The sequence below is a fragment of the Leptonychotes weddellii genome, chromosome 9 (assembly GCF_054177405.1).
Source record: "Leptonychotes weddellii isolate Sample4059 chromosome 9, ASM5417740v2, whole genome shotgun sequence".
Taxonomy (NCBI): Eukaryota; Metazoa; Chordata; class Mammalia; order Carnivora; family Phocidae; genus Leptonychotes; species Leptonychotes weddellii.
Window position 1 is genome coordinate 36404731 of NC_138377.1, and position 18481 is coordinate 36423211.

The following is an 18481-nucleotide window of genomic DNA, read 5'->3' on the forward strand; positions in this document are numbered from 1 at the left end:
CCCACTCCAACAACACTCAGTTTGTTTCCTGCAATTAAGAATTCCTCATATCAATGAGATCATATGATACATGTCTTTCTCTGTTTGACTTATTTCACTCAACATAATACCCTCTAGTTCCATCCACGTCGTTGCAAATGGCAAGATCTCATTCCTTTTGATGGCTGCATAATATTCCATTGTATATATATACCACATCCAGAAGCTGGACTTTTAACAGCAGTCCTCTGACCACACATTATCTTTCCATTTATTTGATCATGTTGGAGGCGGGGTTTATGGTTGAGACTAGCTAATGTATCCTAATACAGTCTTCTTCTGAACTGTAAGCAGTTGTGTATATACACTCTACATAAACAATCATCCATTTCTATTACTAAACAGATGATTACAGGGAAATGACATCCATTACTCAAGTTTCAAAGGAAAGTTAAAGCTAAAGACTGTTGTGGCAACTGAGAGATGAGCATAGTGGAAGAGCTCGACAGGTTGGGGTAGGGGCTTAAGATCACTTATTAACAATGAGAAGGCGGGGTGAGAGAAAGTGAGCGAATGTGTACATGCACATGTATATAAATGTGTATGTATTTTGGAAGAGGAAATAGTGGGGAGGGGGAGGAGCTAAGGTCCTAGTTATTGTCAATGAAAACTTTTCCTTTAGAGGAAAACAAAATTTTGAAATAGCAAAAATCATATAAAGTGCTGTATTATTAAGACATATGCCTCTTGCCATGAGGCTGTGAATTAAAGTGTATCTCCTACCATGAGAGACTACGGACTCTGAGAAACAAACAGAGGTTTCTAGAGGGGAGGGGGGTGGGGGGATGGGTTAGCGTGGTGATGGGTATTAAAGAGGGCACGTATTGAATGGAGCACTGGGTGTTATCTGCAAACAATGAATCATGGATCACTACATCAAAAACTAATGATGTAATGTATGGTAATTAACATAACATTAAAAAAAAAAAAGTGTATCTCCTTTAATAAGTTCTGCTGGAGATTTTAAGAGGGAATCTCCTGCCCTAAGTCTCTATCTTGGGAGAGCATATAACTTACAGGTACTGGGACACGTGGCCTTGGTCACACCTATCTCACATTTTATCCTGCCTCTGGTCTTCGTAATCTACTCTTCTGGTTCCCAGAGGTAACTTTAACCCAAAATCAACCATGAGAAAATTGCAAAATCTTTACTGGTCTTACACCATCCAGATACTCTGAGGTCTTGCTAACCTAAAGGCGACACAAGCCAGTCAGACAAAAAGGGTGTATTTCAATTGATCACAGCCCTGGATATGAAAATGTTGAACATCTGCAGCTATCAGCCCTGTTAAACAACACTCAGTATGCAAGGGGCAACTTACCAGGTCTTTAGCTTCTGCTAGAAGGTCTTCCACATCAGAGAAGCTGAAGCTGGCCACTGTGATGAACTGGCTGACAACAGACACAAACTTGTCTCCGGGTTGTGGGGGCTGAGACTTTTGATATTCCAGCTCCTTAAACACAGGAAGTGGATAACGTCAAGGAAGCCTGCAAATGCGGACTCACCTTGTCTGATTTTCCATATACCTCGAATTTAATAAGTCAGAATGACGAACACATCAAAACCTACTCTAAAACACTTTGTGATACCCTAGGTCCCCCGGCCCTTCTGTCTACCATGCCAGAGCCATGCCCACGTGCACCCACATATTTGCAAACAGCAATTTAGCCAATTATCTGAGTACTTTAACAGTGTGATTTCTTACACTAGCTTTAGGACGTAAGTAGATTAGCATTTAGATAATTAATAGAAGCTAAATAAGGAGAGCAAATTGGATTCCAAAGGTGTGTGACTGAAAGCAAGGTAGTTTGATTATTGATATTCTATGCTCAGAATTCTGGTTCCTTGATTTTTCCTTCTTTCCCTCCTGCCAAGTCTAATGACTTTCTTCTCCATGCGGATATCTGGGTCAGTGGAATTTCAACTGTAGTGTTTGGCACCATAATCATTTACCATTTTTCTTCTTGTCTATACTATTTTGTTTTTGTGAACAGACAAGTATCAGTGTCTTATTAATTACCCATATTCTCCATTACCAGGGTGATGAACACACAGATGATTCAAATCTAATTTTAGTAATTAATTTCAACCATTGCTAGATGCACTTTCTTAATCCCACCCTCTGTGAGTGAGGGATTATTGTCCTCATTGTACAGACACATAAATTGAAGTTTAGAGGGATTAAATTCTTAGCTCAAAGCCAAAGCTTAGCTCAAAGCTGATAGGTGAAAGAGCTAGAATTTGAACTCAGGTCTGTCTGACTCCACAGTCTCAGCAACAGCTACGCTGGGCACCAACTAACTTAACCTGCACCTATTTTCTTCCATAACTGCCTTGGCAGAGGCACTAACAAGCAGGAGTGGAGAGGTCACAGGCTATGGGTTCTGATTCAGCTCCACCACTGATTTGGTTCTTATCCGTGACAAGTGGCCTGGGCCTCAGTTTCTTCACTTGTAAAAAAAGCAGGCAATATCCACATCACCATGAGAATCGAAGAAATAACACAAGTGGAAAGTTATAAAATATGGAACTTGCTCTGGTTGGAATAAATTGCCACAATTCTAACGCTTTGGCCTTGAAAGTGAGCATGTATGTATGTGAGGCACAGAGATATAAAATTTTAAAGTGTTTCATTCAATGTAAAATCTTATTTCATTCAAATTAAGAACTCCATCTTTGGTATCTTCAAACAATATAATCCATTTGTGTCAAGCACAATTAGGATTCATGAATATTTAGACAGGCCAAGGTCTGCCTCCCATTATTTCCTTCGGGTGCTACATCTTGACATGTATGCTCGGGGAAGGGAAGGTTTCTGTAGCCCCTTTCCTATGAAAAATGTGTTACAGTGTACATGACCCAGGTGCTGGAGAGATTTCAGCACAACTACTTTTAATAGACCCCAAACCCAAAACTTCCTCCCCACCAGGACCCCTCCCCATGCCTTGCTCTGAACTAGCTTAGATGCAAAGGTCAGAGCATCCATGACCAGGCTTTAGGGCTGTTGTAACTGCCACACTAGTCTCAAGAAAGCCTTCCACTGGGAGGAAATGGGAACCAAGAGAAGGCTATAAAACAAGTCTCATCCCAAACTGCCCTTATCCAGTTGGGCCTCTGAAATCTGAGAAGCACCATCCTACTTGCTGCTCACTCAGTGTCTTGGCCTACTGGGGTTGGCAGAAAAAGACTTCATTCAGTTCATCTCCTTTACTTTTGAAAGAGCATTCCCGACCCCCAAAAAAGGAAAGAAAAAAAAAAACCACAAAACCTTACATGCTCCCTATTAAAAATAAACAGAAAAAGATTAGACATTGTGACTTTAACTTTTATTATAGAGTTCTGTCTTTAATGACATCAACTGCTTTTTTTTTTTTTTTTAAAGATTTTATTTATTTATTTGACAGAGAGATAAAGAGAGAACACAAGTAGGCAGAGCTGGATCCCAGGACCCTGGGATCATGACTTGAGCCGAAGGCAGCCGCTTAACCGACTGAGCCACCCAGGCGCCCCTGACATCAACTGCTTTCAATGGCATAGTCTTACTATTTAAAAAAAAAAAAAAAAGGAGGAGGGTCCTCATGGCATTGCTGATAAATGATCTGAAAGATACTTAAGAGAAGAGCACCCTTCCAAGCTGCCTGCAGAGCAGTGTCCTTTGTCTAGTGCCAAGCCAGAGCTAGGACCACTCTCCTGAGCAGGTTCCTTGTCCTGACCTGCCTCCTGGCTCGAGGCAGCACTGGGTGGTACCCACGTGGCGCTCGGCCTCCGGGGCCATGTGTAAGCCCACTGACTCCTCTGCCTCCAATGGTGTGGCCTGCTCTCCTTCTACAGAGGCCTGGCCCTGAGACAACCTCGCTCTTGTGTACCTGAGTTCACCCCACCCTCCTCCTAAGTCACAGCTCAAAGTTCATCTCCTCCAGAAGAGAAGCTTCCTCTAATAAATGCCAATCATTCCACAAGCTTTGGACTAACCTAAATCCACCCTTCTTCCTCAAGGCATCTTTGTAATCACTGTGCTTATCTGGATGTGTTCTCAAGAGCAGACCTACTGCTCTCGGCCATTGCAACACCTGGAGGGCAAGGACTCTGAATCATCATGACCTCTGGCCTTGAGAATGGACCGTACACCCAAATGTCTGTCTGTCTGTTCAATAAATACTCCCCAAAGGACCAACTCCGAGACAACAGAGGTCTTCCACTGCTCTTCTGAGAAAGAACATCACTTATTAATAGAACGTGGACACAGAGAGGATCCTTGAAGATTATCTAGCCCAACCTGCTTTAATGAGCCCTGCCTTACAGGTAGGAAAACTGGTGCAATCTTAGGTCTAGCTCCCCGGTTCCTGCTCCCGCGATACCCCCAAGACGTCCTGGAGCTGAATCACCAGGGTGACACAACCTGCCTTTGCTTCTTCACTGCTCTTGTTTTCTTACTTCGTTATTTCTTTAATCAATAAATGTTTCTCCTGGGCATACCACCATGCTGGACATCATCAGCACTAGGGGTAGTGAAGAGACTGGGGCTAAGAAAAAGAAACACATACTCACCATCTCTACTGCTTTCAGGCCACTTCTCAGGGTACTTATTTCTTTGTCTAGCTCAGTCATGCTGTTGTAAATAGTAACATTTTAGTAACCAACATGTGACTTAAATGTATTAAATAGATGATGGGTTTACATATCTCCTGCTTGGAAGTCCACACTAGTTTATTTTAAATGTTTAAAATTCCCTTCCATGCTCCGATCTCACAGAAAGATAACATTTTAAACTTAGGGAATTTAGATATGGAATTATGGTTTCTGTTTCCCACAGCCAGCAGGTATATTTTATAGATTAAAAATAGCAAAATAGAAATGTCTCCCTTCTGTACAAAAATACTTCAGGTTTCAATCTCACGAAAATCTGACTTAAGCAAATTATTATACGTGGAAATAAGTTTTTTGCAATTCACGGCTCCCTTCAAACAAGTAAAAGAAACTCTTATCCACAATCAGGCTCATATTGTACTCTTCATAATAACTGCATTGCTCTTCACTGAAGTTCTGGTCATGTGAATATTATAAGGTGATGGCTTAAATTTATTTTTATTGTAAAGGATTTATTTTTAAGTAATCTCTACACCCAACATGGGGCTTAAACTCAACCCCAAGATCAAGAGTGGCATGCTCTATTGCCTGAGCCGGCGGATACCCTGGTGATGGCTTAAATTTCAATCAACAATGATATTTCTTAAAGTTGTACTAACTAGATTTCACTGTCTTTTTGTATAGAGAAAGTTTCCTGGGCTTCTCCTATAAAACTTTCCATTTGATGGCTTTTAAACATCAGAGATTATTAACATAATCCTCTCAGATAATTCAGATGTAAACAAATTCACCAATATTTCAGTTAACTTTTTAATTTCATGTCTCACATTTCTATAAATTCTACAAAAAGAGGGAAAAATTAGCCTGCTCATCATCATACTTTTCAAAATCACTGCAAAAAGATGCAGTTTTTAAATACACACATACACACACACACACACACATTTTTAAAGGGCCAAAAGGAGGAGGGAAGAACAACAAGGAAAATTGCCTGCTCTTCAGTCTCTGAAAAGTGGTGTGAAGTCTTGTGGTGAAAGTTTGGCAACTTTCCATTTTATTTTTAGTTTCTTCATTTGCATAAAGACTGCTTTCCATTAAAAGGTTGCCTTGGTTTCTGAGAGTGTGTGCACATGTGAAAATTACTAGCAACGTCCTGACATTTAAGTTCTATTTGCTTAGCTTTGTATCCTCGTTGACTAAGGGTGCTCCTACCTGTATTTAATAGAACTACCTTTCAAAAGTACTAGGGAAACCACATTCCTTTCTTATACTCTTAATAACTCAGAAAATTAGGTTTTCTGGAAGTTAAAAATTACATGCAGGAGTAGTCCAAAAGAGCTAGAAAACATATATATTCAAAACCATGTAACATATTTCAGTGACTTGGATAGGATTCAAACTTTACTTCATATGCTATTCAGGGGAAAGCAAACAGAAGGACCCTCTTCATGCAATGCCAGCTAACTACCTCAGTGGCTAAAGCACAGTTCAAGTGATTTTAAAAAAACTAAAACAATTCCCTGTAAGTACTTACTTTACTTTTGCTGCTTGAGGAATGTCCCGCAGTTCTTCATTTAGATTGAGGACCTTGGGGTATTTATTTTCCACAATAGTTATGAGATAGTGCAAAAGTGTGATGTTCCTACAATTAAAAAACGGAAAAAGTATTAAACATGGTTAATATCTGTATATGATATGTATATTCAAGTGGCTGAACCTGCAAGAATGCTATATTCCTGCATTCACTTCGAAATTTGAAGATTCCTCCAAGGCAGGGATTCTCAAGAGAAGGGAATAGGGGACAGCCTACATGAGATTTACGTAACCATATGACAAAAGGAAGCATATATCTTCAAAAGCAAAGGGGTCAAGATTTACTACTTTGCCTCATAACAAGCATCCTTCAAAATCTGGATGATGGAAATGAAGTGGAACCCCTGCCAGTGGGGACATACCTACCAAAGACAAGGTGTGCCCTGAGGCTCACAATAAGGATGGGGGGGGGATGGGGACTGAGGGATGCTTAATTCACTAAAAAGGACAGCTATTTTTCACATCTAAAAGTACAGAGCAGCGACTCACTGATAAGAATTTATTGATAATTCTCATTTAAGCTTTTTCAACTCTATGATAACTTTTCCCCCTCTGACTCATTTATTTTGCTAGCTTTCGTCCCCTCGGACTCATCTGTTTTGCGGTTGTAGCAAAGGGTGGTCAAAAAGTTAGGAGGTCCCCTGCTGTAGGGCTGGGCCTGGAAGTGGGCCAGGACTGTGCCATCATGACTATGACATCCTTGCAGCCAAGAATCCACTTCCTAATTTTAGCAACACTTCAGCTCCTAACTGTATAACCCAGCTCCCTCTTTGGTGGTGACAGAACTGAACCCTGACTGACCTGGTCTGAAAAAGTGGATGCCTGATAACACCGTCTGTTAGGCCAAGCGGTGGTAGTCCGGTCCCGTTGTCCCTGACTCCAGGGCACATTACAGTCACCTGGATCCCAGATGCCTGGGCCAACCCGAGATTCATTTCATTGGAATGGGGGTGGGGCTAGGCACGAGTATTTTTAAAAACTCCCCAGTAATTCTAAGAGCCAGGATCAAGAACCACTAGTCTACTGAAAGTTACCATAATCAAGAGGACGTAAATGTATTTCTTTAAAGACATGTTCATAATTTTTAGTCAGTTTGCTAATTTATGAGGCTAAGTCATAACAGCCGCACCCACCCCCAACTAAAGTGAAGCAGAGTTGTCAAATAATTTCCTTTCCCATAATAATGAAATGGTTTTCATTTCTGGTTGCCCCTGCATCTTCACAGAAGTCAATGCGATCCCATTCCTCTGAGTCAACTGGCCCACGTGTGAAAAAATTTTTTCCTTCCTTTTTCTTGCTTTCAAGAAGTAATTAGAAAACAATAGCTCAGACAAGTAAAGCAGTGGCTAATGATTCTGGCCATTTACTTTGCAGATATTGAGCTGTTATCCTTCCATTCCAATGTTGCTGTTCACAGAATCTGAGTGTCGGCCCAAGTGCCTCCTGCAGAAGGGACCAAATCCCAGCTACCATTATGAGAAAGGGTAGAGCCATTTCTCTTCATTCTTTCACAGAGATGCTTTGTTGTTTAGAGAAACTAAATTTAATTAACCACATACTTTTCTTAGTGTAGAAAGACTTCATACTCGATCAGAACATTCACATTTATTTGCTATCCAAATAACACCTCATTTGACTGAATATAAATTCTTGAAGAATGAAAACAGCCACACATTTGATTATTTGCTGGTATGACCGGAAACAAGCATTTAAAGCAGAGTGAACGTACCCTACACTGCTAACTGTTCCACTCTCATACAGTCTGATTAGATTCAACTGAGCATTTACTGAGTGACTGCTTATAAACAAGGCACTCTGCTAGGCACTATGGGTTTATGAGACACTGGTACTATTTCTAGGGACCAAATATTCACAGGAAGAAGAGGAAAAAGAGATCAGAAATGTTTTTAATTTATTATTTTGAAAAGGCTTGTGTATTAAATTCTATGGTAACTTCAATAAGCAGATAATTACATAGTAAGTGCCAGGTTATCAGTAATGAGGGGGCGGAGGGTATCAAGGGAAAGAGAGAGAAGGAAGAGGGGGAGAGGGGGTGAAAGAGAGGGAGGGGGATGGGGGAGGGAGAAGGAGAGAGAGAGGACTAACTGGTAGTGAGGGTCTCCTTCCTCTCCAACTTGCAAGCCGAGTTGAAGAGAACACCCTTCCTTAAAAAGGTGACTGCTCTTTAAATGCAGCTAAGATGTTGCAGCTATCTACTACAACTTCCAAATAATCCATCTGTTGTTGGAGTAGAGCTGAGGGCAGCAGAACAGGCGTCAAAGACCTGCAGAGGCCAAAAACCTTGCTTGTGATCTTAGGCAAGCTAAATGAACCACTTGACACTGCCTCAGTTTCTTTATCTGACAACAGGCGATATAGCACTTTGGCCTGTGTATGCCACACGATCAAATACGAAAGTGCGGGCGCCTGGGTGGCTCAGTCGTTGGGCGTCTGCCTTCGGCTCGGGTCATGATCCCAGGGTCCTGGGATCGAGCCCCTCATCGGGCTCCCTGCTCGGCGGGAAGCCTGCTTCTCCCTCTCCCGCTCCCCCTGCTTGTGTTCCCTCTCTCGCTGTGTCTCACTCTGTCAAATAAATAAAATCTTTACAGAAATAAAATGCAGGGGCGCCTGGGTGGCTCAGCCGTTAAGCGTCTGCCTTCGGCTCAGGTCCCTGGGATCGAGCCCCGCATCGGGCTCCCTGCTCTGCGGGAAGCCTGCTTCTCCCTCTCCCGCTCCCCCTGCTTGTGTTCCCTCTCTCGCTGTGTCTCTCTCTGTCAAATAGATAAATAAAATCTTTAAAAAAAAAAAAAATACGAAAGCGCTCTGGAAGGATCAAGCGCTTACATTAAAAATAAGGTGGTGATAGCATGGCTGTGCTTTGTTAATCTCGCTCTACATGAGGCAAAAAATAAGCTTTAGCCCTACAACTTGACACACGGCTTATTTCTTACGGGATGGATTCAGGGTTGCCATAATGCTATGCGTCACTAATTTTATAGAAAATATAGAGTAAAAAGCCTTACCAGTGAGGGAAAATAAGGGTGAACAGCCCATATTTCTAAAAAGAATTTGGATGCAGGGAAGTTCACCTTAGAAACAATTGTGCAAGTGGCTTTGAAGTCAGTAAGAACCTTAGCGAAACAGAGCTTCCTGGGAAACTAATGTTGTTATGCCTAATGATCCTACCTGTTAATGACACCAGAGCATTTTTCACCTCTCGGTGTTTCTAACAAGAATCCATTCACCTAAAACACACTTTCTAGGAAACATTTTGAGGAGTCTTGGAAGGAGCAGCTTAATACCAACAGCCAAAATGCATTTATACCTCATAATTTTTTATAGCTGCTAGCTTCAGTGTATAAAGGAAGGAAGGCATATCCTAAAACCCCAACAAGCTTCACATTCTCTCATCAGCTGTCAGTTTTTTTTTTCTTTTCCCTGGAACACAGTTCTCTGTGGAGGGGTCATGACTGGGAGAGGTCATGAAGAGACCAGTAGCATGTGGGTCACATTCTGTCTCTTGATCGGGGCACTAGTTATATAGAGGTTCAGATTGTGAAAATTCATCCAGCTGTACATTTCTGACTAGTGGACTTGTCCTTAGTGTATTACACTATAATACAAAGTTTATCCAAGAAAACCCAAAAACTTAAGACTAGATGCTATCCCTGGGGACTGAAAATGGATGAAGGATAATTGGTCCGATGGGAATTTAGGGTTATTTGTGATTAGGAGAGAAGAGAGAAGTCAGTGCTGGAGAGGGAAAGAACATGAGCGAGAGACAAGCAAACCGGGGGCTGCAGTATCAGGGAGGCCCAGGAGGCCCAGAGGGGTCTGACTTCAGCTCCTGGATCCTCCAAGTGTTGGAAGATACCGTACTTACTTGTCAATACTAGATTTTGTGTCAGCAATCTTGTTTAGGCTGGAGATCTTGAATCCATATGCATTGCCTCTTTGGCCTTTATTCATGTAATTTCCAAATGCCAAAACCACTTCTAGCAACTGCTTCAGGGCGCGGCTCCGAAACACCTCTTCTGAGCCAGAACGAATTGCTTCAAAATAAAGCACACACAAACACAACTACTACAACCAAGACTCTTCAGTGATACCCATCCTAAATCCACACACCTGAGAGCAGATATTGAAGATGTAAGACTGGGTCATTGGACTACCAGGGAGCACTTACAAAACACCTAATCCAGAAGCAGAGAGCGAGGGGACAGGGCTCTAGAGCCAGCTGACCCACAGGTAGCTGCACAATCCTATCCTTTCTTAATCCTTTTCTTGGCTGATTCATCAACCATAAGCAGTTAAGAACACACAGAAAGTGACTGCATTTCCCACATTCCTGTGCAAACACTTTCTTGCCCAGTGTAAGTCAGATCAACAGGATTATTGATCAAATCTATTGACAAAAAAACCTGGCCGAATGTGTTTCATGTTACAGCTTGTTGTTGTCATCAGGGATTGGGGCTTGAGCACAGTCCTGAGTCCAGTCTGCACTCTGTGGCTGTGCTCTTCAGCTGCCCATGTTTCAAACACTTAAAAATTTAATAGCCTTAAATCTTCCCCGAGAAATATCTAGTAAAGCACCACTGCGATAAAGCTAGTTATAGATTTAACGCTAGTAACGGTCAAATATATTTCTCACCAACTCCCAGGAAGTTAAAAGCCCACTTCTACAGAGGAGCCCAGGAGATGTGCTGTGAGCTCCAGAACCCAGGCTAGACCAGAGGGCCAAGTGTGGACCTTAAGTAACTACCCATCAGAATACCAAAAGATTTTAAGCAAAAAAAAAATCCCCCAACAGATACTGTTTACTATCTGCACTTGGATTGTATTTGCAAATGGGCACTTATGATGAACATCATTTTCAATCTGGAGGCCTGACTTTACCTTCTACTTTAGGTTTCACTTCTGCCACACGCTCTGCAAACTTCTTTTTGAAGTATAGTGATTGTAGTCTTTGCTGATAATGATTAATTCTGTAAGAGCAAGCATGTATTGATGAACATTTATTTACTTAAGATGTCTATGTTCGCTCAATGGATATGGAGGTACCTTAGAGCATGCCCCCCCCAAAACACACACACACACACACACACACACACACACACACACACACACACACACACACACACACACACCCCTCCCTCACCCTCTCCTGGACAGGAGCACAGGAAATGAGGCCACTTTGTCTGGAGAGCCCATTTCCCTTCGACCAACAGGGGGTATTTGGGCAATGGCAGCTGGATCCTTAGCTCTAAACAGATCAGGCAACTGCTAAAAGAAAAGGAAAGTTGCCTCCTCCCCTCCTCAGAGTCCCAGGAGCTCTTGTGAACAGAGGAGATAAAAAGGAATGAAAATATAAAGCCTCTCCCCATACTGCTGCAAATAAGGGGCTGTTTCCTAAGTTTCTCCCATGCTTAACTTTCCAGAGTCTGCCTTTGGCAAAGCTGCAGAGTAAAACTTGTCTCCATCATTCTCTCCTCATATCATACACTCCCCACTCATGTCCCCAAACCATCCTCTTTCTTTACAACTAGCTCCCTATCTGCTTTCCTCAGGGCTGGCAGGCTCTGCCTTCCAAGACAGCAACCAGTGACCAGAGATAACAGGATGCAAACTGGCCCCTGGTCACACTAAGTTGCTGCTGCTGAGAGGATGAGGGCAGGCATTCTTGCCAAGGCCTTCTGAAATCAAATCACTGCCTTATCTGCTCTCTATTGGAAACTTCAGTCCAGTAGCCCCATATAATCAAACAGACCTGGGTTTGCAGCCCAGGTTCTCCTGTTGTTAGGTGACCTTCAATAGGTAACTAAACTCCTCCATTAGATGGAAGAGAATACCTCCCTACCCAACAGCCCTCCTGGCAGGGCTGATAGGAAGATCAAGGGGGAGGATGCATGCACAGATCTAGACAACTACAAAATGGCAGCAGGTGATCGTCTATTTATCTACACACAGGCTTGCTGGGCACACCTGTCAAAATTCCAAAACCATCCTTTGTCCTAGAGTAGTATATAAAATGGCAAGTTGAGATGGAACAACAACAAAAGTAAGTTTGGATATGACAGAAATGTAGAGTGAGAGACACTTTCCTCTTGGCTACACTCGTAGGCCTTTGGTACTCAGGGGAAGAGCTCTGCCCTGGGGTTGAAGGACAGTCTCGGGACCACTGGTCCTTGTCTAATGCAGAATCAATTTTCCAGGCCTGGGATGGCAAATAGACTCAGCTCACATGCCAAAGAAAATTATGAAGCAGTGGCTGCCTCTGGGTTTCTGGAGAAGGGTTGAGAATGCTTGCCAAGGCTCTGTGGGAAGTGTGCCATGATTGATTAGAGATGTCTGCATGTGTCATGATTTGACATCCAGACCCTAGCTGTTCATGTATGTGGACTTCAGGTCGACACTGCTGAGTCTGTCCATTTTTTGAGATGCTGAGGTACAGAGAGGAGTGAGATACAATCCCAGAGCAGTCAAAGTGGTGGGGAGAATGACACCATCTGGAACCAGGAAAAGTTATGAGTTGTTTAGGTCCAGAACCAGAGGTAATTATGAAGAAATGCTAACACTGGCTCACCCATGGGCAAGAACTCACATAAACAAATTCCACACAACTCAGACTTAAGAAGATTCTGTAATTTAAAAAGGGTTTAAGTTAACCCAAGTTACTGGCCCAAATAATTCAAACAGAATCGAAAGTTTAACTTCCCAAGAAAGGTAAGGGGCATGTTCACATTTTACACATTTTCAAACTTACCGGCTCATTTCAAAAAGGAATCTATCAGCCTTGGCCATCCGATCCAGTTCATGTTTATGTTCCTCCAACAGGTCAATGTCACTTTTTTCGGGAACAAATTTCAAGAGCTAAAAAGTACACACAAATATTAACACTGAGGTTTATAACTAAATTCTTGCAGTAATTTTTCACTCTTTCAGTTAATTTGCCCCAAAGATGAGACTGTAACTTTTTTTAATTTATAAACTCTGCTACAGGTCATTGTTAAGATATAATACAAATGACTAAATCTTTCCAGTTAGGTGGTCTAAAGGTACCAACTTCCAGTTACAACTAAGTTCTAGGGATGTAATGTACAGCATGAGGGATGTAACACTGTTATATAATGTACAGGAACGTTGTTAAGAAGGTCAATTCTAAGAATTGTCATCACAAGGAAGAATTTTTTTTCCTTTTTTATTGTATCCATAGGACATGACAGATGGTACTTACTAAAATTATTGCAGTATCATTTCACATTTGTAAATCAAACTACTATGCTGTATGCTTTAAATTTATAGTGATGTTGTCAGTAATATTCAATGAAACTGGGGGAAAAATCTTTTCTTTTTTACTTACAAGTAGTTAAACTGGTATAAGATTCATTCCTGGCACCTTTCTATTCTATATTGTCTCTCATATCAGATTGTGGAAGTTCTTTACCAGGATCCATTTTGCATAGACCATTAGAGGGATTTGGGAGACTCAACACTCTCATTAGAAGATGATGCAAATGAGGTCCAGAGAGACAAAGCCGCTTACCCAGGATTACAAAGAAAGTTCATGTAATCGTCAGAAATAGAACTTAGGTCTCCTGACTCCCAGCTCAATGCTTTTTTCTATTACATCATGCTGGAATGACTAATTCTATGTGTATTTTCCATTCAACTTGTTTATTTCTCTGCTTATCTAATTCCATCTCATTTTTTTGCTCCATGTCGAGATGGATGAGAAGAACACAGTAGGATTTAGTTTTTGATTCTGTATTTTATTTTGGCGGAAGAAATGAGCATGGATTGTGGGAGAAATAGCAATAATATTTAAAGCTGAAAAAGTACTCTGTGTCTGATTTCCTTTACAGTCACAAATATGTGTATATGTACCCACAGCCTTGTCCATGTATGCTATTTTCTGGCAGATGCCCTTGGATATATACATTTTTTAATGACACTGACGCTCTGGACCCCAAGATCCTCCCCAAAACTTGAAGCTGGCATTTGGATGGTTCATTTAGTAGGTTTCCAAAGTCTGTTGGATTTAACGAAGGGACCTCAGAAAAGGCAATCAGTCTGGGTGCCATCAGCAGGGAAAGAGACTTAGAACTACAGGTGAATGGTGTGCAGTTGAAAATATATTCCAGGCAGAGTACACAGCATGTGCCAGGGTCTGGAGTGGGCGGCACAGCATTTATGCAAGTAGAACAGCTATAATGGCAGGGGGGAGGGCAGCAGTGGTCAAGGTCAGGGAGTAGCAAGGACCTTATAAGAAGTTCAGTCTTTACTTTGAGGGTTCTGTGATATAACTTGAAATCTTAGGTAGGGGAATGAATTAACATTTTAAAAAGACCACCACGCTCACAGGATGGAGAAAGAATTAGAAAGGATCAAAAGTATTAGGGAGTTGTGATTAGACTCTTGGTACAATAATCCAGGTGAGAGAGGACAGTGGCCTGGATTGGGTAGTGGGTAGATTCTAGAGCTATTTAGGGAATTGAACAGAACTGGCCTGACTTGTTGATGGATGATGGATTATGGTAGAGGGTCAAAAGGATGAGGTCCAGGCTTCTGGCTTAGGCAACAATGTATACAGAGCATAACAGGAAACCCAGGAAGAAATGGCTGGAGGAGAGTGGGTGGGGAGAAAGTGAGTTCAGTGTTTGAAATACTGGCAAGAGAACCAAGTAGTGATTCCTAGTCAGCAGGTGGACAAATGGGTCTGACATCCTAAAGAGACCTGTTTGGAAGACAAAGCATCGATACTGGCTGTAACATGCAAGGATGTGAGTGAGGTAACCAGGGGAACCATCAAGAGAAACAAAGCAGGGCTGGAAAGAAGTCAATGTTTGAGGAATGAGGACAAGAGGAGGAACCTTCAGAGGAGACAATGAAATGCCAAAGAAACACATTTCACCATGGAGCAAGTGGCCATTGGTGTCACATACCAGTAGCAAATCAAGGAAGATAAGGACTGCAAAGAGCCCCCTAGCTTTGGCAACAAGGAGGTGGCGAGTCCTTAGTGAAAACAGCTTTAGGGAGGTGAGGAAGAGTGAACAGGAGGTGAGTGTGGACAAGTTTTCAAGAACTTTGCTTGTATCAAAAAAGAGAGAGGACAGTAGCTAGATGGGCATGTGTGGTATTAAAAGGTGTTTTGTGAAAGGCTGAGACTCGAACAAGTTAAGAGTCAAGAGGAAAAGGTGTAGGATCGAGGAGAGGGGGATAGGGTGCTCTGATCTGGCTGGGTCCCTGAGCAGAAGGAAGGACTGGGCCAGAGCAGAGGCCAGAGACACCCCCTCTTTCCTGATGGGATGTAATGGATGTGGATGCCAGTGGGTTCGCTGGTCTGGTGGCCTGATAGATTCTAGGCATTTATGTTCCTGTGTTCAAAAGGTGCCAGTGGACAGGACAAATATCTTCTTGCTCTTCCTCAGTTCAGGGAGGAAGGGAGGAAGGTAGTAAGGCAAGGGGAAGGGAGAAGGAAGAGAGAGAAAAAGACTTGTTTTCTCCCCTTGTTTTTATCTACTGTGCAAGGAAATTCAGTTCTAGTCTTAGGGACTCCCCCTACCCCCAAGACACACACACTGGTTTGTGTGTGCTAAGCCCATAGGCCCCTGTTCACGATAACACAATCACTAGCTCTCTTTGGTTTAGGACACTGTGAGAGGCACATGCTAAGGGTTCAGTCCTTCCCAAAGCAGAGTCAAGTGATAGACTATGTATGGATAGTTTTAAAAGAGGAATGAAGAGTTAGACAAACACCTGGGAATGAGGAGAAAGGTATGCATTCCAAGAAAGAGGAGGGTATCAATCTCGTCTGAGTTCTGAGCTCAGCAGCTAAAAGCAGGAGAGGAGGGAATGATGTGGTTCAAATGCAAATCATAACTATGAGTAAAGAGATGCTAGCTTCAAGTTTGTCTGGGAGAAGTACTGTGTGAAGGAAGAGGAAGCAGAGGAAGAAGAGTAGAATAAGGAGGAAAAGAAAGAGTATGGTAGATGACCAGAAAGTAAGACACACAGAATTATCAGGGTAGACCAGGTCAAAAGTTTCCCACTTGCCCAGATTCTGCTTCAGTAGATTGATTTTCTTACTTGTATTTATTTGAAGTACATTCTCTTTGCACTGTAAGCCCTTTTGGCAAGATCTTGAAATCCCTTCCCTCAAGGAGGAATTTTGCTGGATGCGATTTCACAGTAAACAGATCTTGTGGAATTTTAAACATATGACCTTGTCAACAGGGGCTGAAGGCCTAAGGACCAAAGCAGCTTTCTGCATAGTTCCTCCCTCTGTGTGAGCAGCTTCTGATGCAGGCAACCAGAGTGCAGGGCCAGCTGGGGGCTGGAGAGGGGCATAGGGGGTCTGGGCCACACTTCCAGGCAGAGACCCTTGTTAGGACTAGTTGCAGACGGAGAGGGAAGGGTGTGCAGAGAAGCTGTAAAATGCTCTAAAAAATTAATCTTCAGTTTAGGAATTATTTTTAAACTATTTGTACACAAAGTATCCTAACAGGCTTGGATACAGGGTCATGGACTATTGGTAACGAAGTCAAACCTCAGAAAGGACAGCATGACAACTTATTCCATTGCTAAGTGTGAGGGTTTCCCCCAGGATGACTGCAGCTGCAGGTTTCAGGTGGGGCAGGTGCACTGGGGTGTGGTGACACCGCACACATCACTCCTCCCTTCTCTGTCAGAGGCCTTTTCGGACAGCAGTGAGAACACTATGGAAAATGCATAAGCAGCCATGCCACCCAAGATCACGGTTATCAACACAAAACAGCCTCTTCCTCTGCTTCTGGGAGCTAAGCATGCCTACAGCTGAGACCTCAAGTTCAGCCTGGCATCATGATCGCTGGGGTCCACAGTTAGCCTTCAGTGGACTTGGCACTAACAGATGTGGACCTCTAAACCAAAATCATGCAAAATAGGATTTTGTACGAAGGACAATGAGACAAGCAGACAGAACAGTCTCAGAAAGTGGAGATGATCTCCACGAAGCACAGAAAAACTTAGGGCCAGACCGAGAGACAGGTAATAATCCCTGAACCAACTGCTAGTTCAACAACATTGTCATTTAGGGGACAACTGAACAAAGCTGCTGAGAAACACATAACAGAGTTGGAACAGCTCCACAGAACGTGTTACAGGAATACTGCATGAAGAGAGGCTAAGTCGCTCCATTCAGCTTGTCTGGCCATGGTTAATATGAGTTATTTTGATGCAGATGATAGAGCTAGGGGGTTTAACAGTAACTCCTGTGGTGTAGGAATGGTGAGTCACAGCCAAGACACAAACTATATTAAGGATTCAGTAATGAATCAGTTTATGTAGTAGTCTGTGATCTCATAGTGCTAGTGAGATGCTCCATATTCCTGTCCAACAGACTTCCCTAAAGCTAATAAATTGTGCATGACCTATGAAGGCTTAATAACTTAATTGCAGCACGAGGGACCGAATCTGGCATTGTGGGTCCCAGGCATCTGACAAACTTGTGACCTTCTTTTTCACCCAACATTTTGAGGAGCAACAAGAGAATAAAGTCTCTTAAGACAGCCACATTCAACTTTGGTTCAGAGATGAGGAAATTATCCACCAGCAACAACCAGATTTTCTCAATATCCCACTCCCTGCTGAAAGCCAGTTGTCACTTATGCTCTGAGATATGTCTGGCAGCTCACCTGTTCCAACATGTCTTTGGGCAGATCTTCCTGCTCGTCCATTGTTAGAATTGCCCGTTTGATTTCATCATTGGACAGTTTCAACCTGGATAAAGAATATTTTATTTTGTTGTTAACAATATTGGCTTGAGTATTAAAATTTAATGCAAGATAATTCCTTCTGCTACTTCAGCTGCTGATTTTCAAGAACTGTTTTTCTCAAAATCTCTTAAGGAAAGCTTATTTCCTGACAATATCACACCTAAAAATAGTATTTTTAAATTGCTTTAACATTCTTTCAGGACTCCGTAATGCTCTGCTGACACAGAGAACAAAGCTGTTATGTTCTATTGTTTAGTTTCCTTAAGTAAGGGGTTGGAGGATGAGAAACAGGGAAAACACACTGATTTCTTTAATATATAGTATCCATGAATTGTAGATGACCGAGAAAAACTAAATTCTTTTTTTTTAAGATTTTTAAGATTTATTTATTTATTTGAGAGAGAGAGAGAGAGAGCACACACGCAAGCAGAGGTACAGAGGGAGAGGGAGAGAGAATTTCAAGCAGGTTCCACGTCCAGCACAGAGCCTGATCTCACAACCCTGAGAT

General features: G+C 42.3%; 1 protein-coding gene across 3 annotated transcripts in view; it reads right to left on the reverse strand.

Annotated features, from left to right (window-relative positions):
* Window positions 1–1039: 1039 nt before the first annotated feature.
* Window positions 1040–18481, reverse strand: part of DAAM1 (dishevelled associated activator of morphogenesis 1) — a 133918-nt gene continuing 116476 nt past the window's right edge. The window contains exons 17-23 of one of the 3 annotated variants that reach the window (XM_081830437.1): window positions 17893–17977; window positions 12984–13090; window positions 11117–11205; window positions 10104–10272; window positions 6162–6269; window positions 4589–4649; window positions 1040–1493 (exon numbers count right to left, since the gene is read on the reverse strand). In XM_081830437.1, the coding sequence (XP_081686563.1) occupies window positions 1251–1493; window positions 4589–4649; window positions 6162–6269; window positions 10104–10272; window positions 11117–11205; window positions 12984–13090; window positions 17893–17977 (862 nt within the window). In that variant the 3' untranslated portion in view covers window positions 1040–1250. The remainder of the gene's footprint in view (window positions 1494–4588; window positions 4650–6161; window positions 6270–10103; window positions 10273–11116; window positions 11206–12983; window positions 13091–17892; window positions 17978–18481) is intronic. The other 2 variants (XM_081830436.1, XM_081830435.1) reach the window with 2 other exon arrangements.